Source organism: Octodon degus, unplaced genomic scaffold, assembly GCF_000260255.1.
Source record: "Octodon degus isolate 3935 unplaced genomic scaffold, OctDeg1.0 scaffold00132, whole genome shotgun sequence".
NCBI lineage: Eukaryota > Metazoa > Chordata > Mammalia > Rodentia > Octodontidae > Octodon > Octodon degus.
The window spans coordinates 346163-371006 of NW_004524708.1; the positions used below are offsets into that span (position 1 = coordinate 346163).

Genomic DNA, 24844 nt, shown 5'->3' on the forward strand with positions numbered 1-24844 from the left:
TGGCTGGCATGTGGCGCTGGGAGATTGAACCGCGGTCCCTGATGCTTTTGCTAAGCTTGTTCTAAGTAGGTGCTTTAGACCACCGAGCCATCTCTCCAGCCCGCAGACTATTCTTGATGTCATTCTCTGTACAACATAGTAGGCAACAAAGTTGCATTTTATTAGGTATGTAATCTAGAGATGATCTAAAGTTTATGAGAAGATGTGCCTACGTTGCATGCAAGTACCATACAATTTGTCATAAGGGACTTGAATGTCTCTGGGCTTTGGTTTCTACAGGGTCTAACTGTCCATTGTACAAACAAAGTAAAGAATCTTTTTTTTGTATTTTAGGGAAGGATCTACAAGGTGTTCAGGGTCTCACTACTACATCACACTCCTAGTGATTTGCCTGTTTACAGCCTCCAAGAGCTGGGGTTACAGGTGTGCGCCATGCCCAGTCTCAATTGGGTCTCAGCATGCCCCGGGGTGGGGCCAGCACAGCAGGCCTGGGGATCAACCTCTGGTTCTTGCACCTGCTTGCAGGAGCTTTAATTCGCTGAGCTATTTGGCCAGCCCCCCTGGTAAAAACCTTAATTGCATGGATAGAGTCTCTTTTGCTCCTTTTACATGTTGATAGATTATACTTCCTGATTTTCTCTCTTTGTTAAATATAAAGTCATAACTAGGTATTCTTTGAAGTCTTTCTGGGATCTAATGGGTAAAATGGGTGATTTGAGTATTATAATTTTACTTTCTCTTTTACTTTCTGATAAAATGACGTATAAATTAACAGAAATTTAATAAAGGAATCAATTTACCAGGCTGGTTAGGGTGGGGGAAAAAACAAAATTTGCAAGGAGTACATGAATGGATGACTCAGCTTAACATTTAAGAATTGATGGTGCTTTGGAGAGTAGGAGGGGAAGATGCGCCTCAGAGGAGGGTGAATTAGGAAGAGTTGGAAAGCAGTGGGCGTGGTTATAGCCACAGATTGCTTTCCTTCTCAGTGGTGCTGCTTGGTAGACTCTCCCAGTTTACTTGAGAACTGGAAAAGTGAGGCTTAGGAGACTCCAGGTATTCTTGCGGTTTATAATGGTACCCCCCCCAAGTCTTCTAACCCCACTTAGGTTTTAGAATACTGACAGCCATCCCCTTACATTTTAAAAAGAGACCTTACAGTGGAAGCCACATGAGGTTTAGCAGAAAAAAATGAAGGATGCTAACAAGGATTTCCCTGCGAGGGGCCAGTAGGTCACCCTGACAGGAACTCACTTTCTTGAGGACTCAGCCTCCTGTTAACTTCTTTAATCACTCTTAATCGTGAAAATTGCAAAGGATTGCCACACATTTGACAAAGGCTCCTAACAAAAGCAAAACAAATGTGAAAGGAGCAAACTATAACATCTTATTTACAGAAAAGGACACTGGAAAAAAAGCTGAACACTTCCTTAGATAAGAGAATTACTGCATGATATAAGAACAGGACACTGTTAAAAGACACATTTACAAAACAAAAAGTACTTTAAAAGTTAAAAAAATAGAACAAAGGGAAAATATCAGAATTATTAGAGGATAAAGTTGAGACAGTATTCCAGAAAAGATGAAGAGATGGATAATAGGACCAAAAAGTAAGTGAATTAATTTCCATATCCATTAAAAGCAGAGAAAGGCAGAACAGAAAAGAACACAAGTGACAAAGTCCCAGAAGAAAACATTTACTACAATACAAAGAATTTAGAAGGGTCTGCAGAATGAATGTGAAGCCATGTGTGTGAGGCTGGATCTAGACCGGAAGCTGAAGTCTCAGTGTGCCTGGGAGACAATTCTGCAGGTTTACAGGGAGAAGCAGTCAAACACAAGTCATGGCTTTGGCCACTGCACGCTCAGAACCGAGACGACAGCAAGCTGCGGCTTCTCATGGTTCTTCAGGACCCTGAGGCTCAGCCAGCCTGTACATGGCCGGGCTAGGGGTAGCATAAGAGGTTTTCTGTACTGCTTGGAGAGAAAAACTAAGCTTTTGCACTGATGGATTTCTTTAAAAGGTGAACAGAGAGAGACTGTACTTCCAAAAGAGGGAAGATGGAGTCTTGGCACCAGTGGTGATGGAAGGGATTCTGGAAAAAGAAACAGAAATAGAACTACTGTGAGGGACAACAGACATTGAATTTGAGGTTAACCACTGGGAAATTCATAGAAGCACATAAAAATAAGAATGATTAGCTCTAGAGAAAACAGAGTTGCACAGGAAAAGAAAAGCAGTCATGGCTGACATGGCTCACTCTGATAGCTCATGTATCCTTCCTGATGTTAGCTCTGAAAATGACCAGGGCCAGCTCTGCAGTTTAACTGTAATTACAGAGTAGAGATAAGAAGGGTGAGGGTGATCCAGGGGTTTGGGGTTGGTGGAGGAAAGGTTTGTGGGGAGCAGAGGTAAATCCACATATTACAGGGTAGGAAGTGGACAGCTAATGCCCCAGACTGGTGAAGCCAGGCAATAGTAATATAAGCATGTCAATACCAACATTCCTAAGGCTATAAGCAGGAATCAGCCAAAAGTTTAATGTCTCATGCTAAAGATATGGCTTGGCCTCAGTGAGACTGGGTTCTACTCTTTTCCTGAAGGGAAGATTTAGAATAGTTAATAATTAGGTTATGTGCAGGTATAATTTTAAAAAATTAACAGCAAATATAGATTACATAAAATGTGATGGAAATACTACTTAAGCTTTCAGTTGTGTGTGCAGGTGTGTGCATACTGCAGTGATTTTTTTTTTAATTTTTATTTATTTATGTGGGGGGGGGGCCAGCGCAGCCCACCAGGGGGCGGTGCTGGCTGGCATGTGGTGCTGCGGTCCCTGTGCTTTGCTAAGCTTGTTCTAAGTAGGTGCTTTAGACCACTGAGCCATCTCACCAGCCCCTGCAGTGATTTTTGTCAAATGTATTTTGTTTGTTTTTGTAGGTTGGGGATTGAACCTAAGCCTACCACCTGCTGGTCAGTTTCTGCTGTGGTCTTGGCCTATAGAGTATATTATTCACTGTGAATGGTTGTCGAACAATTAGAAAGCAATTGTTTAGGAGTTTTCATTGCTAATTTACTTTTCACACTTCTGAATTGATCATGTGCTACTTTTTTAATTAGAAAAAGGTGTCAGGGAGGAAGGTTACAGCTTAATATAACCCAGAGGTAGAAGGGGAGCCCTGCTTGTGGTGGCTGCTGGTCCCTCCTCCCTAAGTAGTTGCCCCCATTTGCATTTATTCTACCAGGGTAGGTGAGATGAGGGTGGAAACTTTTTTAAAGAATCACTTTAAGGCCAGCGCTGGGGCAGCCACCTTTGTACTGTCACCTTCGCTGGGGTGTTTACCCATGTGCTGACAAATTGTTTTATAATTGCAAGCCAGGAATTTGTGTTTCATATTTAATCCATATTGTGTTTCTTGTGCTGGCTTATTTTTATGAGGCGAGTCCTTAGTCATGAGTTTATTAGATTAAGGGTCTGACTAGATGTTGAATAAATAGACTGGTCTTATACCAGCCAGGTGTGAATGTATTTGCCAGCAATGGCAGTAAATTTCTTGTAAAATAGTATGCCTAGGTGGACTCTAAATTTAATTTTCAGTGACATTGAATAGTTTTACATCTGTTAATTATACTGACCTTCCATTTCTGTACAATGTCAGTATTCTTTGTTTATCTAAAATGAGAGTTGTTTTATCAGGTATGAATCTTTCTGGGTTATAATTACTTATATTTTTCTCATAATTGCTGCAGCTGCAGACAATTTATCGTTTATGCTCCCTTTATTATTTTACTGTTACTTTTAATCATTTGGTGATTTTGGGTCATCTTGTACTTTGGATTTGTTTTCCTGTTGCCTCAAGAGAGGCGATTAACATGGCATGTTGAAATAGCCTATTCTCCAGTGTGTATGTACACATATGTATCTGTGCGCCCTTTAAATATTTAAATTGATTTTTGCTTATTTAATTCTGCTGAGATTGTAATCAGCTATCCAAACCATATTAAATAATTCTACTTTTGCCTTGTTTTGAGATGTTGGCAATTTGACAAAAATGATTCCTATTTAACATGTAAATGCTTTGTTTTATACTAGTAAGTTCTTGGGATTGAGACAGTTTAAGGTCTTGATAATTGTTTTCTACTCTTGCAAAGTAGCTTTTGGATTCTTTGCTGGAAGGGTAATTAGTGTTAGGAAAGATGTATTAGTTCACTTTTAGAAGACTAAGATTCTTAGTCGTGTGTTTGCACGTGTGTGTGGTAACTAGTATTGGTGTTAATAGAGCATGTAAATTGATAAAGGGCTGAGATAAATCCTGCTGTCATCCTTGGTTTGGCAAATAAGGTGAGGTACCAAGGTCAGGGGTCATTTGGGGTCAGGTCTTGCCCTTGAGATCTTCTGGTCTGGGTTAGGACCCCACCATCTGTGCACACAGACATCTCCTGGTTGGTTGTGTGGAGTAAAGAAGTGAAACATGATGAAAGAAGCCAGGCCCTGTGGTGGTGCCCCTGCTGCCTGTGTCTCTGTGAGGATCCCAGTGGTCTGTGGGTGCTGTCCTTAATGACTGACCTGGAGCTGAATGAGTCTGGAGGTCTTCAGGGTGAGGATCCCGCATCAACATAGGGTAACCCAGTGTGCAGGGCCCTGAGCAAGGGGAGCAAGCTGGGTTACCAGTTCCAAAAGGGCCTATTTACTTGTGAGGTAGTTCCTCTGTGGAGCAGCAGTCTTGGGGAAGCAGGGAGTCTGGAATTTTTTCCTTCCTGAGAGCTTTGGGGGTGGGGGGCGGTGTCTGTGTCATGGCCACAGGGTGCCTTTTAGGGTCCCTGAGCATTGGTTGCCAGGTCTAAGTGGGCCTTCCAGGCTTGCCCAGGAATCTGGAGCAGGAGGGGGCATGCTTCAGTGTTAGGAACAATTTCTCCACAAAACCAAGCAGGGTTTGTAGGACCTAGAACATCTCTTTTCCTGCCTACTAGTGTGTTTCTGGCTGAACTGGTTGTTTACTGAGTGAAGCTAGTTGAGTTGTAAGGTTAAAGTACTTTTCCTCCTATACGCTTGAGTACCACCATCTACAGCCCCTCCCCCAGGTGCATCAAAACAAAACAAAATAAAACCAAAAACACCCAGTGCTTTGGGGTTTTGTCATCTGTGGAACACAAGCAGGTTGGTGCTAGTGCCCCTGGTTATTTATCACCTTACCCCAGCCTGTATGGACCTGGAGGGACTGTGTCCCTCTTCCCTGTCGACACCTGGCCTTAGACCTGGGTGAACGTCAAAGTCACCCGAAAAACTGAGGTAGAGGACTCCTGGGGCACTATAGATCTGGGTCTGGGAATCTGTGATCCCATCAAGTGACCCTGATGGGCTGGGCCTTGCATACTGCTGACACCAGGGCCAGTCACCAAGAGCTGTGTTCCAGTTGGAACTTGAGGCTCTGAGTGCAGAGCCTTTGGTGGGTTGGCTGGGCACTTTACTGCAGGAAGGTGCTTGTCTTTCAGTGGGAGATCCTTGCTATCCTTGCAGCCACCTGGGCATTGGACCTCATGTGTGTACTGTGCCACAAGATGCTGGGCCTTCAGTATGCTGTGCCCCCCTAATTCACATGGCAAGGAGTTGCGGGTATTCAGGGAGCAGGGAGAAATGGGACTGCTGGGTGCTGTCACCACCCTGGCTAGGTTTTTGAAGTCAGGCAGGCAGGGCTCTCTGGTCAGAGTACTGACCGCCCTTCCATCCATCCTGGGAAGGCCAGGGCAGGGTGAATAAAACATTGGGTCTGCTGCATGCTCAAGGGCTGCTGAACTGGCACAGAACTCATTTCCAGGAGAATATGGACTTGTGTCCCCCACTGATGTTACTTTCTCAGACCCCCCCACCCTGGAAGAGGTTTGGCAAGCAGTTTCTTCCCTGGAAGGTACAGTGCCAGCTGCTCACTGGTAGTTGGGGTGGGCTGTCTTCTTGATTTCAGGGTGGACTTGTGTGTTGCTCCCCAGCCCAGCTTGTGTGCCCTAGAAAGTCAGGGGTGGACGCGCTTCCCTGTTCGACCTCAGACCCTGCCTTGGCCCTGCTTGGGACCCCTCCCTACCTCATTCCCATTCAGTCTCAAGCAGGGAATGAAGCATGGTATAGTTCAGGGTCACTTGATTGCCGTTAGGGTTTGGTGGCACTCACATTTTCTTAGGACCCTCAGGAGGGTCTTTGTGGGTGGACACAAACAATAGCATCTTCTCTGAAACCCTCAGGTCATGGCTTTCTGGAAAGGTTGTGCAGTGCTTGTGTAGTGGAGGCTTCACTGAAGCCCCAGGGCCTTGAGGTTCTGATGGACAGGATAGGGCTGAGGCAAGGAAGGCTGGTGAGCCAGCATGGGACAGGTTATGTGCCTGCCCTCCTCTGAGCTGAAGCTGGGAGTGGCTTTGGGTGAGGGAAAGTGAGGTCAGAGCTGCCCGCTGGCCCACCCGCCTGCCTGCCTGCCTGCCTGCCTGCCTTTTGGCTTTGCATGATGCCTGCACTGGGCTTGGGCTTGAGCCGATTGGCCTTTCACCTTTCACCTGCTGTCCTTGCTTCAGATCCTAGGCTCCATCATTGCTCCCTTGTCCTTGAGCAAGTCATATAACCTTCTTGAACTCCTGTTTTCTTAGCATGAGGTAGAAAAATCAGTATGGAATCTTGAGGTAATGAGAGGAATGTTTGGGAACATTCCAAGCTGAATTCCTGAGACTTAGAAGATACTCTGAAAATTGTCATCTTCCTTCTTTCAAAAATTCTCATATTCTTTTGTTGCTCAAGGCTAACCAAATTCTGCTTTCTTAGGAGCTGGCACTAGGTGTGGACCTGTGCTTGGTTTAGCAGGACAGTAAGGAGATGGAGATTTCTGGAGTCTGACTCTAAGCCTCATCTTTGCTTTTTGCTGGGTGGATGCTCTGGGGTAACAGTGGAAACTAAGCCTGCCCTCTTGTTGTCCGTGTCTCACAGGCCCTACCTCTCAGAAGATGCACTATTACAGATACTCAAATGCTGAGGTCAGCTGCTGGTACAAGTACCTCCTGTTCAGCTACAACATCGTCTTCTGGGTAAGTTTAGGAGAGTGCCTCTTTGCTGAGTGAGTTACTGTTCTCTGCATGCTTCTGATGTCTAGGCCCTGGGCAAGGCTCCAGGATGAAGGGTGGGCAAGCTCTGTGGGCTGGTCATGGAGAGCAGACTATAGTCTTCCCACCTCGCCAGATGCCCATCTGCCTGTCTCCTTCTTGCCTCTGGAAGGACATGCAGCGGGGGCAGCGTTGTGCCTCATTGTGTGTGATTGTGGGCCCTCCTTGGATCCTGGGAGGTGACAGTGGTCAGGGAGATACGTGCAGTCCTTGTGCTGACATCCACCTGGAGAGCTGGGGGGCACTGGGCATCCTGGGGAAGGCAGGAGACAGATGACTTATTTGGTCAGGGAAGAGTATCCTGAGGAGGACTCTGGGGGAAGGACCTAGGAGAGTGAAGAGGTGGCCAGAGGGGTTCTGGGGAGAAAGCCTGGGCAGAGAGACTGCAGCTCAAAAGCTTCGAGGCAGAAGTGAGCTTGGCATGTGCAAAGGACAAAGAGAGGTCCATGGCTAGGGCTGAGAATGCAGGAGAGGGGACCGGGGTGAGGATGGGTTCCATCAAGGCCATGCAGGTCTTGTAATGAGCTGTCTCTCAGACAGCTTCACAGGATGAGGGTTTCCTGTGGCCATAGCCATGTGGAAATAGAAGTCCAGGTCCTCATCAGTAAGGAGAGGGCTGGGCGAGAGGTAGATGGAGAAGAGGCGAGGTCTGAAGCCTGAGCTCCAGGGTGCAGGTGTGGATAAAGGAGTAGAGTGCCTAGGAGAGAGTATCTGCAGGTGAGGAACGTGCGTAGAAGTCTGTCAGGAGGAGCAGTTGGTTGTGTTGGCACTGTGGGGTGAGGATGTTTGCACCTGGGATGGTGAAGCATGTTGGAGGCTGTGGTAGCCCTGGCTGAGGCTGCTCCAGGCTCTGGTCAAGGGAAGGGCATGACCTCCAGCTGCAGTTGGACAGGGAGCAAGGGAATATGCTGAGTGAAACAGTGCTTCCGAACAGTTCTAGAATCTGGCCTGCAAGGGGACAAGGAACCAGGCCCTGGCTGGCTGTGGTCAGGTACCCTACGGATAATTATGTGTGCCTTGCCTTGGTCCAGTGAGAGACAGGCATTGACCCAGTGCCAGAGGCCCTTAGACCACTCAGCAGGTGTGATTCTGAGGGTCTGTCGAGGCAGGGACAGCTGGGCTGTGGTGTCACATTGTGCTTATGCTTTGGAATCTATGCTTCTTGTCTGGACTGGAACTCTAGAGAACAAAGCTGGCTTACAAAACCTCTTACAGAGCTCTTATAAAACATTTTAGCCTTGATTTTATCCTCGCGATTTATCCCAACGTGCTTGGGATTTTTCTGTCCTGAAAGATGGGGTTCAGTGCCTTGACCTTTCACTGGGAGTGTCCTCACTGCCCCTGAAATGGATTTGAGGTAGGTGTGTGTTAGTCTTTTGCCACTCTGACAAACCCCTAATGAAGGCTTATCTCGGTTAATGCTTTACCCATGAGCAGGTAGAGCCCTGCTTTGGGGATTCTGTTGGGGAGTTTAAATGGAACAAATTATCTCATGGCCAGGGAGCAAAAGGTGAGAGAAAGACCAGGGCTCACCATCTGCTCAGGGGTGCCTCTCCAAAGACCATGTCCTGGAGGTGCTACCCCTTCCCCAGCAGTTCTAGCATTTAACACCTAGGCCCTTGTGGATGTTCTGCATCTGAAAGACAGCTCTGGGGCTCTCTGGGTCCCTCCCTGAGGACTGTGTCTTGTCCTTGTCATGGGAGGGGAGCCCTTTGATTCCCCATAGTGTACCCCTGCTCCACGCCAGGTGTGATGGAGGGCCCCGGGTTATGTGGGCAACCTGACATTCTTTGCACTGCTCTTCCCCTTCAGCAGTGCTTACAAGCATTTGTGCCTCAGCCGTCACCCTCACCCTGGCTTCTCCAGCTCTGGCAAACTGCTGCTGCTCTGATGAAGGGCCCTGTTTGGCTCTGCTTCTGCAGACGAACTTTTAGGCCCTTCGGAGGCTCGGCCCCCTTGCTTGGAAATACTTTTGCATCCCAAGTTCAGGCTGTAGAGCTCAAGATCCCAGATTTACAGTGAGCCGACTTGGTTGTTGGGGTTATTAAGGCCATGTGTGTGGTTGTTAATAGTTGTCCTATCCGGGTGCACTGGGGCAGATCTCAAGGATGCAGAGGCTGTCAAAAGGTGAGAGTGCATGGTTGGGAGACCAAGTAGAAGGCTGGGTGCCCACTCTACAGAGCTGCCCAGCCCCTCCTGCTGCTGCATCCTGGAGATGTTTGTTCACCTTTTCTACCCAGGAGCTGGCAGGGAGGAGGTGTGAGGCAAGAGGCTGAGGGTAGGCACAGACCTTTGGGAGCTCTCGGGGAAGAAGGAGCCAGGCAGATGGGGACTATCACCCAGGCTAGGTGTCCTAGATGAGCCTGGGGTCCCCACTGTCACCTGGGCTGTTGTCCTTGATAAACTTAAGGTCCCCTTTGTCATCTAGGCTGGTGTTCTGGATGAGCCTAGGGTCTCTACTGTGACCAAGGCTAGGTGTCTTAGATGAGCTATGAATGTCACCTTCTGCTCCTGTTGCCTGCCTCACAAGGTTTCTGGTACACCAAGTCCTCACCTCTTCAGAGAGAATTTTTTAAAATGGGAAAATTAAAAAAACATGATGAGCCTCTTGTTCCCATCAGCCACTCATTCATGGCTGATCTTACTTCATTTGTGTGCCTCTGTATTATTTTGAAACAAAAGCTAGAGGTGATTTTGCAGTGTTAGACTCAGTGCGGTGGACAAAAGGCCAGTGGGGAGGAGGATCACTTGGCTTGGTGCTTCTGTGAGCAGCCTCAGCACCTTACACTCAAACTTTAATTGTCCACAGTTGCCCCTGTCCAGTACCTTTCTCTGGGGTACTTGGGCAATTTCGTAAACTCCATTTCTGACTTTGGGGCTGGGATTTCCCAGTAACTGGGACACATACTTGGGATAAGAAAGATCTGTGCTGTGACCTCCTGGTCTACACACCGTAAGAGCAGAGCTGAGGGTCCTGCCATGCGATGTTCAGGAAACTTTCCAGCTGCAGCATTTTGAGAGCACTGGCACTTTTTTAGTTTTTTAAAACCATGTTTTGGCTGTGCCAGCCCTGTTTCTAGTGCAGAATCTCACGTCAGCTCAGGAGAATGCAATCAAAGCCCCACTGAGGTACCACCTCTGGCCCTTTAGGTTACCTGTTTGAAAAGCAAAAGCAAACCCAAACAGAACATAAACACTGGCAAGGTTTTGGGGCACGGTGCCCTGTGCACTTCTGGCAGGAGCCCATCAGATGGTGCAATGTGGTGCGAACAGCCTGGTCCTTGAGGAGCTCTGCAGAGCTGCCACTGGGCCAGCAACCCCCCTGGGGTATAGAGCAGGGTGTTTAGGTGCATTCACATCCCTTCACAGCATTATTCACTATAGCTAGAAGGCGCCCATTGTTGATCAAATGGACAAAGAGAATGTGATGTGCACATGTGGAGAGTATTACGCACTGTGGGGGCTGTGTCCAGATGTCCTCTAAAGCCTCCTATGGTCCTCAGTGGGGCTTTTTTAGAGGTGGCTAGATCTAGAGTGTGTTATGCTGGGATCGGTTCATGGTGCAGTGCTGGGATTAAGGGTGTGCATGCTACCAGCCCTGAGTACCCTAAATAAGATAAAAGGATCAGAAGAGGCTTGTCTTGCCCCTTCTCTTGCTCCCTTGCTTCTGCTGTCTCCTGCCTGCTGTGAACTGTTTTACTCATCTGCCAAGTCACCCTGCCCCAGAGCCAGCCAATCATGGACTGACATCTCCACAGCTGTGAGCTAAGTAAACCCCTCCTCCTTTAACTTTGGGTGCTAGGTGTTTATTCTCAGCACCAAGAGAAAAGGAAGGCAGTTAGGACATGATGCTACACTGGCTGATGACGCTGGACGACATTATGTTAATGGAAATGAACATATAACAAGGCAAGTACTTTTTTCCATTTACAAGACATGTATTGTATGATTCTGCTCTTACAAAACTATAGAGACAAAGTGAATGATGGTTGCCAGGGAACAGGAGGAAGGGGCAGGGAGTGTCTTTGTCTATTTGTGCTGCTGTAAAGGAAACCACAGCCTGAGGAATTTGTGTACAGTAGAGGTCCATCTGGCTCAGGCTTGAGGAGCTTGGAAAGTCCAACAGCAAGGAACCGGGCCTTCTTGCTGTGTCAGAGGTGACACAAAACATCGCTTTCTGAGAGAATAGGAGGGGGCTAGGCTTGTGATAATGACATTAATTTATTCATAGGGACCTTACCTGTATCACCTCTTGCAGATGTCAGGTATCAATACCATGGAACTGGCGTCTGAGTTTCTAACACATGGGTTTCAGGGATACATTCAAACCATAGCAGAGAGAGTTATTGTTTAATGCATAGAGTTTCAGCTTCGCAGGATGAGAGAGTTCTAGACATGGGTGGTGTTGATGATTGTACCTTGCTGGGTGCACTTAGTGCCCCAAGCTGTACACTTAAAGATGGCTAAAATAGGAGCTAGATTTGGTGGCACATAAGTATAGTCCTCATACTCAGGGAGGCAGAGGCAGGAGGATCACATGTTTGAATTCTGTCTTGTAAAGTTAGTGACTTAGGAAGAACTTGTGCTGAATGAAGAGGCCCAGATTCAAGTCTCCAGTATGCTCCTTTTACAAAGAAGCTAAAGTGAATTTTCAGTCGTGCATATTTCCCACACTTGGTATGCGGATGGAGGGCCACTGGAGCCTCTGTCTCATTCTTCATTTCCACCTGCTTCCACGGAGTAAGCACTCCTGGCTTGCCGATGATGCCTGCAGCTCCAGCATGCTTCCCCCCATGTGTGGACTTTAATCTGGAGATGCTGGGATAAAGCCCTTGCCTGCATCTAGTTCAGAGGGAGGAGCATAGCACCTTATAAAATACAGCAGGCATCTGTTACGTAGCGGGGAGAGTAACAGCATATAGGTAGAGACAGTACATGGAGACTATATATATATATATATATATATATATATATATATATATATATATATATGGAGAGAGAGAGAGCACACATGAGTGGGAGGAGGAGGGAAAAAGCCAAACTTTAGTATTGGACTGCTTTGCATCTTGTTGAATGTAGTGCATGACACATTTTAATGTGACTGCTTCTCTCACATGCTCAAAGGACGAATATGGAGTGTACATTTTTGTTTCTATTGCTGAAAGATTTAATACCTTCTTCAAGTCTTTTTGCATGGAAATTCAAGAGGGCCAGAACCTGTATCCCAGGAGGTCTGCATGTTCCCCTCGGTGCCAGTCTCCACCACAGGTGTGCAGATTCATGTCCTGTGAGCGATGTCCTCGTGCACCTGAGGTCTGCATTCCCATATCCATGTACCCTGGAATAGAGCAGTTCCAGTGGCCACAGAGTCTTCCCAGTTGGGTTTTGTTTTTTAAATTCCTGTGTTGGAACTAGGTATGGTGGTTATGTGCTGGTGATTCTAGTACTCTTGGAGGCCCAGCCTGGGCAACACAATGGATGTTGTGTCAAAATAAAATTGGTTTTTAGAAAGGATTCAAATGTAGCTCAGTGCAAAGGCTCTGGATTTGATTTTCTGTGCTGGAAAAAAACAATCCTATATTGGCATTAGGTTGCTTTCAGTTTTTAATTGTCCTAGATAAGGATATACTGATTAGCTGTGGGTAGCACAGTTTCTTCCTTTTGGGAAGGGAGGGAAGTCATTTGCTGAGACAGATTCCAGGAGTGAGATGAAGTGGGTCAGAAGGTGCCATCCATTTGACCTTCCTGGTGCGTGTGCACAGCAACTTCTCCAGATGGGCTGTCTTCCAGCTCACAGGAAACAGGCTGCCTTATCTTCTGGTGCTCTGATGCATGTCTTTACTCTGGTCTTGCCATGGCAGAAGGTACAGACTGGTGGCCAGAGACTCCAGGAGGATGAGGGATGCATCCCTGAGCTCCCCACAGTTGTGTGCAAGGCTGGGACCCAGGCACAGCCAAGGAGGGGACACCCAAGGTGCTCTGCGGTTATCACCTGCTATGTGTGATTATCGAGGCCTCGCAGGCTACCTTGATGTCAAAGTAACTGAGTGTTAAGTGTGGGTGTTAATGCCACATCCCTTGCCAGTACTAGGCAGCATGGCATACCCTACTAGTGTGATCTTTCTTGTGTGCCAGTGCCTGGCTTTGCTTGTGTTTCTTTTTCTTTCAGAAATCCTTTTTGAAGGGTCACCTCCATCGAGGTTTGTTTTTTAAAAAAATAATTAATTAATTAATTTATTTATTTATCAGTATAAGATCTCACTACACAGCTCAAACTCATAGTGATCCTCCTGTCTCTTGGCCCCTCCAGCGCTGGGATTACAGGTGTGTACCACCACACCTGGTTTCAGTGACCAGCAAATTGCAGGGCTGGCATGGCATGTGCTACCGTGGCTCGAACCTGGGTCCTTGAGCTTGCTGGGTAGGCACTTAGACTGCCAAGCTATCACTCCAGTCCTGAGGAATAATTTTTTTTTTGTGGAACCGGGGATTAAACTCAGGCCCTTGCACTTGCCAGGGAAGCACATATTCCACTGAGCCATCTCCCCAGCCCCTTGAGGAGTAATTTTGATAGAATAACATTTACCCATTTTGCGAGTCCAGTCCGATGACAGCTGACTGTGCTACAGTGAAGCTATAAAACATGTCTGTGGTGCAGGCGGGGCCTGCCTGGCCCCTGCTGTCCCTGCATCCAAGCACCATGCTCAGCTGACACTGTCCACCTGCCAGGCTTACATTTTGGCCATGTTTTCTTGTTTTTCATTTTTAAAGATGATGGTTTGTAAAACATACATAACAGAATAGTTATCACTTCAACTTTTCCTTTCTGCACTGAGGTTTGAATGCAGGGCTTTCACATGAGGCACATTCCCAGTCCTTTTTCATTTTGACACAATCTCACGTAAGTTGCTAAGCTGACCAGGCCAGGCTTAAACTTGGAATCTTCCTCTCTCAGCTGTCGAGAGTGCTGGGATTGAGGCATGCGCTGTGCTGTGTGTGCAGTTAAGCAGCATTGTGCAGATGCACATCCTCACATGATCATTATCCCCTTACATCCAGTGTATTTCATGGAGTGAGATGTTCTGTTATTCTCTCCTTTATACTTGGGGAATATTTTGCTTTTTTCCTAGCTTCTGACAGTTTAAGGTCAGATTGCTGAATTTCAGGTTTTCTTCTTTCCTAGTACAAGTACTCAAAGCTAGTGCATCTCGCAGTTTCCTGTGTTCTCATGTGGGTAAAATGCTTTGTTTATGTGTGAGATTTGTCCCACCTTGCAGGCTAGCTTCAGAAGTTTCTCTTTGTTGCTGGGTTATAGGGTTTCTTTGTGTTGATTCTGTTTGGGAATAAAACCTGGGAATGTGTACTTAAGCCATTACTTTGGAAATGTGTGCACCCCTCTTTATTTTGGGGACTTTTATTCTGTAGATCACCAAGGCTCTGGTAGGTTTTGTGTTCCCTTCTCCTTTAGTTCTGTGATTTCTGTTGCTTTGTCTCCAAGTTCACTGGTCTTTTCTTCCACAGGGTCTCATAGGCTATAAATTCACTTCTGACAGTGTTTTTTTGTTTGTTTCTAGTGTGAGTTTGATATGGATCAGTTTATCATTTATTTCTCTCATCATGCTTATATTTTCCTTTAAATCCCTAGCCACATTTACTGTATTTGTTTTATTTTCTATTTATTTATTTATTTATTTTTTGAAGCAATTATTGTTTTTGTTTTTGTTTTTTTGCAGAACCAGGGATTGAACTCAGGCCCTTGCACTTGCCAGACAAGTGTTTATTCTACTGAGCCATCTCCCTGGCCCTGTATTTGTTTTAAATACGTGTCTGCTAGTGCCCTTCTGTCTCACTCTGTGCCCCTCTTGGCTGGTGTCTTACTTTTCCTTGTTGCTGGGACAAAATACCTGACCCCCAAAATTAAGGAAGGAAAGTTTTATTTAGCTCACAGTTAGTGGAGGTGTCATTCCTTACTCAGCTGGCTGTGGGGCAGAATGACACATGGTAGAGGGTAGCCGTTCATGGTGGTGGAAAACGGCATAAAACAAGGGGAGGAGCAGCAGCTGTGGCTGCTAGCAAGCCTCTCTCCCTCCCTTACATTTGTTTTTTTCTTAGGTGGAAATTTTTTTTTAAAAAGAAATAGACAGTTTCAGAACAGGTTAGTAGGACAGTTATAATAATTAATGCATTGCATATTATTGTCTTCGTAGTAGCTATTCATAGTACAAGATGCAGATATATCTTGTCTAAACACTATTAGTACAAAACTTTCTTCTCATTGAACTAAGAGAAAGTAGCTGTGTATCTACACTAACTATTTTGTATAAACAGATACATGCAGATTATCTGCCTGAGGGCAAATGTGGTACTCACACTCATAATCCCAGTATTGGCTCATGAAGTAATCACAAACTCTAGAAGCTGCCCTGTGTCTGCATGAGGCTTTGAGGGGACAACTAGACACAAACCATAACAGCTGGTTTATTTTTTGAAGGTTACATTTTTTTCCTCTTGTCCAGTACCATTTGATGGGATGCTTTTATGGTTTTTTGACCAGAATGCTTCCCCTAATCTATGAAGTCCAGGGGTGACTTCCATGCTGCCTCCGTGCTGCCCAATGACTAAGCCACAGAGCTCGTACCCACCAAGCCCACTCAGGAATCTGGCTGTCAAAGAAGCATGAAGAGCAGTCATCATCCAAGGGAGGGCGGGGGCAGCACCTCCCCTTTGACCTGACATTTTTGTTAAGTTTCATATATGAGATTCACCCATGCTGTTAACATGTAGTTGTACATCATTCACTGCTATTGTTGGGTAAGGTTTCATTTGGGTCACTTACAATTTGAAGCTATTAAAATGTGCTAACGGAGTAGTATGGGGTGTCCCATAGTTCCAGCATGGGAGTAAAGGATATCCTGCCTATTGTCCACAGGCCCAGATGGGCTGAGTGTGAGAGGTTAGTGCTGCTGGCATGGCAGACTCTGCCTGGGTCAGACCCAGCCTTCCTCCTGTTTGTAAGCACACATGTTTGCCTTCCTGCCGTCACTCTTCAGTGAGAGGCTGCGACAGTCACCCATTGTGCAGAGCTGAGGGCATTTCCTCCTCAGCCTGCTGTGGTTCTGGCGTCTGTCTACATGGGCGGACTGGAGTGCAGCTCACTCCTGTTTTGCTCGCTGGGTGCTGCCTCCGCCCTCCCTTGGATGATGACTGCTCTTCATGCTTTTGACAGCTAGATTCCTGGGTGGGCTTAGTGGGTATGAGCTCTGTGGCTTTGTCATTGGGCAGCACAGAGGCAGCATGGAAGTCACCCCTTCTGACCCCACCCTGACCCCTGCCTGGTTCACTACTGTGCTGAGAATATCCTGGGCTTTGTTCTGGCCTCCACCCTTCCGCAACAGGAAGAGCTGGCTGTGAGAGCTCTGTGACTCTTTCCTCTGGCCCAGTGAGAAAAGGCTTAGTTCAGACTTTCCCATGAGACCTAGAGGCCAGGTCTCTAACCCCCACAGAGGTCCTGCAACTCTGCCTCAGGGCAAGTTGGGTCTGGGATCTATGCCTACTGGTGACCTGTTTGGCCTCAAGTTTAGTTGACTGGCATTTCACGTGGGCTCAAGCATCTCTGGTGTTTTCTGAAGCCTGGCCTCAGGACCTCCAAGTATGAGGCTGCCACAGCTGTGGACTTTCATTAGCAAGGTTAGGTTTTTAAAGCCAAGCTGGTAGGCCCTTTGCTCCCATTGCAGATTGGCAGACTGAGCTTGAAGAGAGGTGGCTACGCAGGGTCCCAGGGTGAGTAGCACCCAGCTGAAGCTCAGGTCTAGCTTTCTCTTCTATCCTGCCTGGTTTCCTTAACATTGCCCTTTGCCATCTTGTTGGAAAAGCCTCTGGAGGCCAAGAGTCCTCAAATTCTGCACCACTGTAGCTTCTGAAGCCTAGTGAAATAGGTCCTCTGGAAGGAGACCTTGTCCTTAGACAGGTGCTAAGAGTGTTGGGGTTCAGGACATCACTATGACCTCTGAAGCCTAGTGAAGTAGGCCTCTGGAAGGAGACCTTGTCCTTAGACAGGTGCTGCTAAGAGTGATGGGGTTCAGGACATCACTGTAGCCTCTGAAGCCTAGTGAAGTAGGTCCTCTGGAAGGAGACCTTGTCCTTAGACAGGTGCTGAGAGTGATGGGGTTCAGGATACCCTGAGTGTGCAGTACCTGTGGGTTGCCCCAGCAGTGCCTGCACCTCTGCCTTGCCTGCCACTCCCTTGGGCCAGCTCCATGTCCTGGGATAAGCATGTCACCTGAGAGTCCACCTTCAGCTCTCCAGCCTTCCTGTGACCAAGGAAGGGCACCCTGTTGTACAGGGAAGCACATAGCCCAGGGAAGGTCCCTAGCCTGCCCAAGGTCCTGCTGCTGAGGCCTAATGGAGTCAGCTAGGGCCGCATGTTGGGCACCTCTTTGGACTGCCCTGAGTGCCCCTGGCTCACTCTTGATTTCCTTCTGTTTATCTCTGAGACTCCATGGGAGGCACACCGGAAGGGCTCAGTGTCAGTCTGAGTCATTGGAGAATTGTGCAAGAACCAGAGACTGAGGGCAGTGCCTGAAATTATTTGTCTTGTGCTTGCTCAGGAGGCCTTTGGGACATGTAGAGCCTGTGTGCTGTCCCCCATGAGGCCAGAGTCATGGGGCAGGAGGCTGATTTGGGCCTGCCCCTCTCTCCTGCAGTCCCACAGGACCTGGCCAGCTGTTGGCACTTCTGCTGGGGTTCAGTCCTGCTTGGGTAAAGTGCCATGGGCTGGCGTATGTGGTAGAAGAGTCCTCATGGCTGCTAGGACCGGGCAGGGCAAGACAAGCCAGAGAGCCTATGGGGGCTCCTTTTGGTTCTGAGAAGCATAGCATAAGGGGGCAGCTGAAGTTGGAGCTTCACATTGACCCCCTGGAGGTCTGCTTTCTCCTGTGCTGTGCTTCACATACTGTGGGCCTCTCCACTGTGGTGTGGCTTGTTGGCTTTAGGGTTGTGAAGCTGGAAGCCCCTTGGTGGTACTTTTACCCTGCTTGGATCCTGTATGGATCCTAACCCCCTAGAGGGGTTGATAGCCCTCCTTGGCTGGATGGCAGGGTTGGCTGCCCTGCAGGTGATGAGATAGCAAGTGGTCAAGGTCAGAAACACGACTTGCTTCTTAAGTCTGTCACTAGTCAGCTGTGTGGCCTTGCACACAGGTGACTCAAGTTGTTCTACAGCATGAAAGATGAGAATGAGAGGACCGGGTGCAAAGGTGTGTGTGAGGTGTGTGCTGAGCTGTGTGCCAGGTATGTGTAAGGTAGTGCAAGGGGTGTGCTGAGCCATGAATGAGCTATGCTGAGGGGTGTGCAAGGTGTGTTGTTGTGCTAGCACAGAGTGTGGTGCTCAGGAGGGAGCAAGGCTGCCTGCCTTTGTGACCAGGCAGTCTTTGTGCTCTTTGTGCTGGCAGCCAGCCTCTCTCTGGCTTGGCTGGAGTGGGGGCTTTCTTCAGGAGGGGATTCATTGAGGTCATAGAAGGAGGTCAGGGCGGGCTGCTCCAAGGCTGGTATACACCCAGCAGATCCAGACATCTGCTGGGAGTGTGGGCCTTCACCTGAGGAGACTGGCTGTCTTCTGCCTGCTTCTCCTTTACTCTAGTCTCTAAAATGTTCTCTGGTCCCTGCATGATCCTGCCCAGGCCAGTGTTGAACCCATGATCTGCTGTGTGAGCAGTTCCTGTCTGTTGCTGTGAGCTCACTTTAGCTCTCTTTTGAGACACAGTGGAAAAAAACTGGAGCCCAGATTCTTGGAGTCTGGGCCCTGTGAGAGGAGAGCTGTATGCAGGGCTGCAGTAGCTGGTTCAGGGACTTGAGGCAGGAGATGTGTCTGGGTAGGGTGCAGGCAGTTGGGTGGGGGGCACATGCTTTCTCTGCCCTTGCTCAGGGACTCAGTCCGAATGCTTTGGCAGAGTAGCATTGAAGCTGCTCAGTCACCTGGGAGAAGCTCTGAAGGTGGGGAGACAGTGTTGAAAGTGAGATGAAGGAGTGTGCTATCTTTGTGTGGGGGCGAGCTCTGGGTGAGTGTCATGGTGGCCTTCCCTCACCTGGCCACAGAGTGCTGAGGTGTGCAGCCAGTTGTGCAAAGGGGAACCCGGGCACAGCTGCACCATCAGCAGATGTCTTCTTCCATCCTGGCTGACACCACTGCATAGTGCTGTCCATGGACCCGGCCAGCCCAGCTGGCTGTTGCTTGGCCCTGGGGAGTGGGTGAGGGCCGGACATGTGCCTGGGAGGAGAGCAGGTCCCAGCCCTGTGCTTTATTCTGTGTCCAGGTCCCTGGCCTCAGCATTGGGATAGAGGTCTGTAGCTGTGAGGGCTGAGTGACAGTGACATCAGGGAGTACTTCCCCCTGGATAGTAAGGGACATCCCAGAGGAAGTGACTGTTGAGGATCTCTGAAGGACCTTGTTGTGGGGGCTCTGAGGCAGGGCCAGGTGGGGGATATCAGGAGGCCATCTGGCTTGGTGGGGCCAGCCAGCAGCTGTGGGCAGGGGCTGCTAGGTCAGGAGGGTTCTGAGAAGGGGGATTACCTCATCATACAGTCACCCTTCACTGTCTCCTGGTCCTGCATCCGTGTATTCAGTCAACCTTAGATAAGAAGTAATTTTTTAAAAATCTGTGCCTTTACTCAACTGTAGCCCTTTCTCCAATGTTCCCTAAACAATGCAGTGTAACAGGTATTTACACATCATTTACATTGTATTGGGCGTGATAAGCAATCTAGAGATGCTTTAAAGTCTGGAAGATTAGATTAGGTTCCACTACGCAAATACTAGGTCACTGTTTCTAAGGGATTACAGCATCTGAGGTTTTGGTATCCACAGGGGAACTCTTCCTGGTTATCTGAGAAGCTTCCACGTTTGTCTTGGTAGCGGGTTCTACCTGTGGCAGCCAAGGTTCTACCCCAGACTGATCAGAAGTGTTTCTCACCAGCAATGGATCTGCTTTAGGATACGAAGGGCAGCTATATTTTAAAAAGATCACTCTGTGCAAACAGTGAGGGGAGGGGCTGGGTGTGTCATTGAAGGTGGAGGATGGGGAGACGAACCTTGACTTCACCCCCAGGAGGTCAGATAAGATGACCTATAATGTTGGAAAGAGGAAGTCAGTCTCTGGGGGCTGAGGAGTGGTAGGAAGGTGTAGGAAGGCTTGTGAGCTGATTTTCATGCCATTGTGCAACCTTGGGGTGATGAGAGGAAGTGGCCTGTACCCAGGCTTCTACAAATCCTGACTTGAACAGGTGATTGTGACATATCAGAGCAGAATCATGAAGAAAACCCGTTGAATGCATGACCTATTTTGAAGGTAGAACCAGAAGAAAGAGTCCTCAAGGGTTGAATGTGGGATACAAGAGGAGACAGCAAGCTGCAGGTGTAGATGTCTCCTCTTTGAGGGAGCTGTGAGGAGTTGAGAAGGTGGGAAGGAGCCAGACGGGCTTGGTAGGCCCAGGCTTTCCTGGGGTGTGGTAAGAGCTGAGTCTCCTCAAACTGATTAGGTAGACCAGCTGCAGAGGCATTAGGGTGTGTGGCCAGGGGTGTAGCCAAGCTGGAGGTCTGGCTCTACAATCTTTGGATAGATGGTATTTAAAGTCAGGGGACTCTAAAGGTCATCCAGAGGGTTTTGGCAGAGCAAGGGGCCCAGGACTGAGCCTGAGGTTACTGGTACTTGGTTGGTTGGAAAGAGAAGCCAAGAATGATGGGAGTTAGACAGCGCTGGGGGAGGGGCTGGGTGTGTCATTGACGGTGGAGGATGGGGAGACAAACCTTGACTTCTCCCCCAGGAGGTCAGATAAGATGACCTTCCATGTTGGAAAGGGGAAGTCAGTCACTGGGGGCTGAGGAGTGTTAGGAAGGTGTAGGAAGGCTTGTGAGCTACTTTTCATTATGCAACCTTAGGATGATGAGAGGAAGTGGCCTGTACCCCTCATCTCATCAACTAGGAAATGGGTGTGGTGTGGTAGGCAGAACAAGGACAGTGGACCCACTGGAGCCCAAGTACCAGCAGCCCAGAAATGTGCCAGCTTGGCCTCATTCTTGTACTCAAAGTATTTGTGAATCAGTGACAAGGAGCAAAAGAATGGATGAGGTGGGGGTGGGTTGAGGCTCTTCACACTGCCTGCCATGTTAGTCCTGCCATGTTGGTCCCTGGTGTTCTGCTTTGTGTTGTGACACACAGCATCGGTTCTGGTGGGCTTCTTCATGGGAGGGAAGGTCTAGCCAGTGCATTGAGAACCAGCTGCAAGAAGCTGGGAGCCCTCTGTAGTTCTGTACAAGTGAGGGTGTTTGCTGAGAGCTGTCTGTGATCTGGAAGAGGTGGAGACCCTGGGGCTTTCACTGGAGGCTGGGCGTTTCCTTCTAGCTATGGAATTAAGTGGGCAGAACCACTGGCGCCTGAGGACTGACTTTGGATGAGAGTCCTGGAGGAGCCCCATCCTATTACTTACAATGAGGCACTGATAAGTAGCAGGGAGATGCCAGCATGGTGTCAGTGGTCCATTAAAAGAGGTGGCTTCTTTTGCAGGGTCCTGACAAGTCTAGGCTTTACAGAAGTCATCCCTGGCTCAGCAGAGCTGCCCCACAACTCCTGCTGGGGTGAGGTCAGGCTCAGGCGCTTCCTCCTGAGTGAGCTCAGTGTCCAGTGCAGGCTTGGGCTCATCTAGTAGCAAGTGACACAGCTTTCCCTGGACATCCATGTGCCCTGTGTGGAGGAGAGTAGTGCTGCTGTAAAGAGGCTCAGGGCTGGCCCATGAACAGCCTGGGTGGCTTCTTTGCTTGCTGTAGATGGAACCTGGGTATAAGGCTGGAGGCAGACACGGACAGAGATGTGTCTGCTGCCCCACCACTCTCCTTGCCGTGCTGCCTGCCTTGGAAGCCTTGGAGGTGGTAGCATGACCCTCAGGAAGTCTGCTTCTTGTTAACCAGAACATGCACTGAGATGAGTGGGGGCCAAATGCAGAGCGCCAAGAAACGAGGCCCAGGCTTGTGTCTCTACTCCACAGTCCTCAGAACCCAGTCTGCTCTGAGATCCTCACCTCTGCTGTCTGGGTTGGGCAGCCCTCTGATGTGGAAAGGGTTTGTCAGAAATTCTGAGGCCCTTCCTGGTTACCCGCACAGCCTCTGCATCCTGCCTTGGGGTAATGGGTGCTGCCTGCTAGGCTGAGGTGCTGCCACAGAACAGAACACAGAAATGAGTGCGCCTCATTAGCAGTGGACTTGACTCTCAGAACCATGTTTGCTGGGCATGGTGGTGCATGGCTGTAATCCTAGTGCACTGAGAGGCTGAGGCAGGAGGACTGCAAGTTTGAACCCAGCCAGGGCATCTTGGAGACAGACTCTGACTCAAAAATAAAAAGGGCTGGGGAGGGTTTGGGTTCAGTTTCTCGTACTACAAACAAGCAAAAGCAAACACCTCAGCAAGAACATCATGTTCATGTTGCTAGTTTCTGACCTAACTTTCCTTCTCTCTCCCCACCTGTTTGTACCCAGTTGGCTGGAGTTGTCTTCCTCGGAGTCGGGCTGTGGGCATGGAGCGAAAAGGTAGGTGGGACTTTGTAGGGTCCTGGGTTTCAGGTAGCCCAAACAGATTCTTTTGGCTTTAAATGTCCTCTCCATTCTGTGCCTGACACAGGTGTTTCTGTGCAGCTGTGAGGGTCCGGAAATCAGCCCTAGGCGGCTTACTCCTGAACCTCTGGGCTCAGCAGCTCACAGCCAGTCAGGCCAGGTGGGGCTTGGAGGGTGCAGACTCCTACCCCAGAGCTGGAGGGCAGCTGGGGGCCTGGCTGGTGCTGCCTTCCACCCCTCCTGCTTCTGACAGCCAGGCCACGTGCGTTGTTTCTGTGCCTGGGAAGGGAGAACTGGGCTGTGTGGTCTGGGGGGACCTTACTGTTGGTCAGCACAGCAAAGAGGTGCCCTCTTCACCGCTGCGGGTTGGAGAGCAGAGCACACAGCAAGCTGGGAAGGAAAGTGAAGCAGAGCTGCCATCCTGGGCCTTCCCTTCTGAGGAGCCTGCCTTTCCTTCCCCAGACAGGTCCTGGAGCACGTAGGCATTTGCACATCCTGGCAGTGCTCTGAGGACCTGGATAGGGCTGCATTTCCCAAGGGTCCTGTGCAGCCCCAAATACAGGAACAGGGCCCAGGGTCCCTTTGCGGCAGGGCCTGGAGCTGGAGCGGCCCCACCTCACAGCACCACCGTGTGGTCACCTCCAGTACTGCAGCACCATGACTTGCCCTATCTTGGGAGTGTCAAGAACACCACCCCTTATGCTGGCCACCAACCACCTATTATTATGTGCATTTATGTTTTTTATTAGTTAAAACGTGCACAGATGCAGGTCCAGCTGCTCAGTCTCCCTAAGTGCTCAGGAATGCATGTGGCCAATGGTGTTGTAGGCAGTAGGGCAGTGGCTGCCTTCCTTGAGTGAGCACTTAGAGCCCATGGAGAGCAGGGTTCTGGGGAGGCGGCGGGGGCTCCAGGGGGCTCATGGAGGGCTTTGTGAGCCCCTCCTGCCTGCGTGTGCCCTCACGCCTGACAGCTGCTCTCTTCACAGGGTGTGCTGTCTGACCTCACTCGAGTGACCCAGTTGCATGGCATTGACCCGGTGGTGCTGGTTCTGATGGTGGGCGTGGTGATGTTCACGCTGGGCTTTGCTGGCTGCGTAGGGGCTCTGCGGGAGAACATCTGCCTGCTCAAGTTTGTGAGTGACCGAGAGTGGGGCTCTGTGGGTGGTGAGCAGGGACTGGGCCCTGGCACCCTGCTGCCTTGTGGAAGGAGGGTTAGGAAAAGTCCACAGGATTTGGCGCCTCATACCAGACAGCTGACCTCTCTGGTTTTCAGCCCCTGCAGAAGGAGCTGGCAGGTGCCCACTCCTCCCTTGCCTTTTTCTTTAACTAATTAATTTTATTGGTATATTTTAGGCATACATGATGATCACATTCATCATAGGGAATTTGCCCCTGCCCAGAATTACTTTTGCATTCTGCATCTCTTTTAGTTCGAAATGAATTACAGGAATTCTTTAGTTTTGTGAGGTACGCTGTTGACTGGGATTGCATGACATCTGTGTAACGATTTTGAGAGTATGACTTACAGTCTGATAAAAGCCATCTATGACAAGCCAACAGCCAACATCATACTAAATGGACAAAACCAGAAAGACTTCGCTGTAAAATCAGGAGCAAGACAAAGATGTCTAATATCACCACTCTTATTCAATAGTTCTGAAAACATTAGCCAAAGTAATTAGGCAAGAGAGATAAATAAAAGGAGTAAGGAGAGGAAAAGAAAAAGTAAAATTATCATTGTTCACAGATGACATGATTCTCTTCATAGAAGACCTGAAAAACTCCACTGTTAAGTCTCCAAGATTTAATAACCAGACTCTGTAGCCTTGCTGGATACAGAATCAACACTTACAAATCAGTAGCATTCCTATGCACAAATAACAAAACTGAGAAATTAGGGAAACCATGTCTTTCAAAATAGTATCCAAAAAAATAAATAATAATAATAATAGTTAGAGGTCACTGTAACAAAGGAAGTAAAAGATCTCTACACTGAAAACTGCAGTATCCGCAGAAGGCAATGGAAGAGGCATGAGGAAATAGAAAGCTGTCCTTGGCTCTGGGGCAGGAAGGCCTGCCTGGCCTTTTATCTGCCCTCACAAGTTCTAA

General features: G+C 48.6%; 1 protein-coding gene across 1 annotated transcript in view; it reads left to right on the plus strand.

Annotated features, from left to right (window-relative positions):
• Tspan14 (tetraspanin 14) overlaps positions 1-24844 on the plus strand; it is a 52526-nt gene that overhangs the window by 18199 nt on the left and 9483 nt on the right. Inside the window, exons 2-4 of the mRNA XM_004641216.2 lie at positions 6966-7063; positions 22661-22711; positions 23722-23868. Coding sequence (XP_004641273.1) covers positions 6983-7063; positions 22661-22711; positions 23722-23868 — 279 coding nt within the window. The 5' untranslated portion in view covers positions 6966-6982. The remainder of the gene's footprint in view (positions 1-6965; positions 7064-22660; positions 22712-23721; positions 23869-24844) is intronic.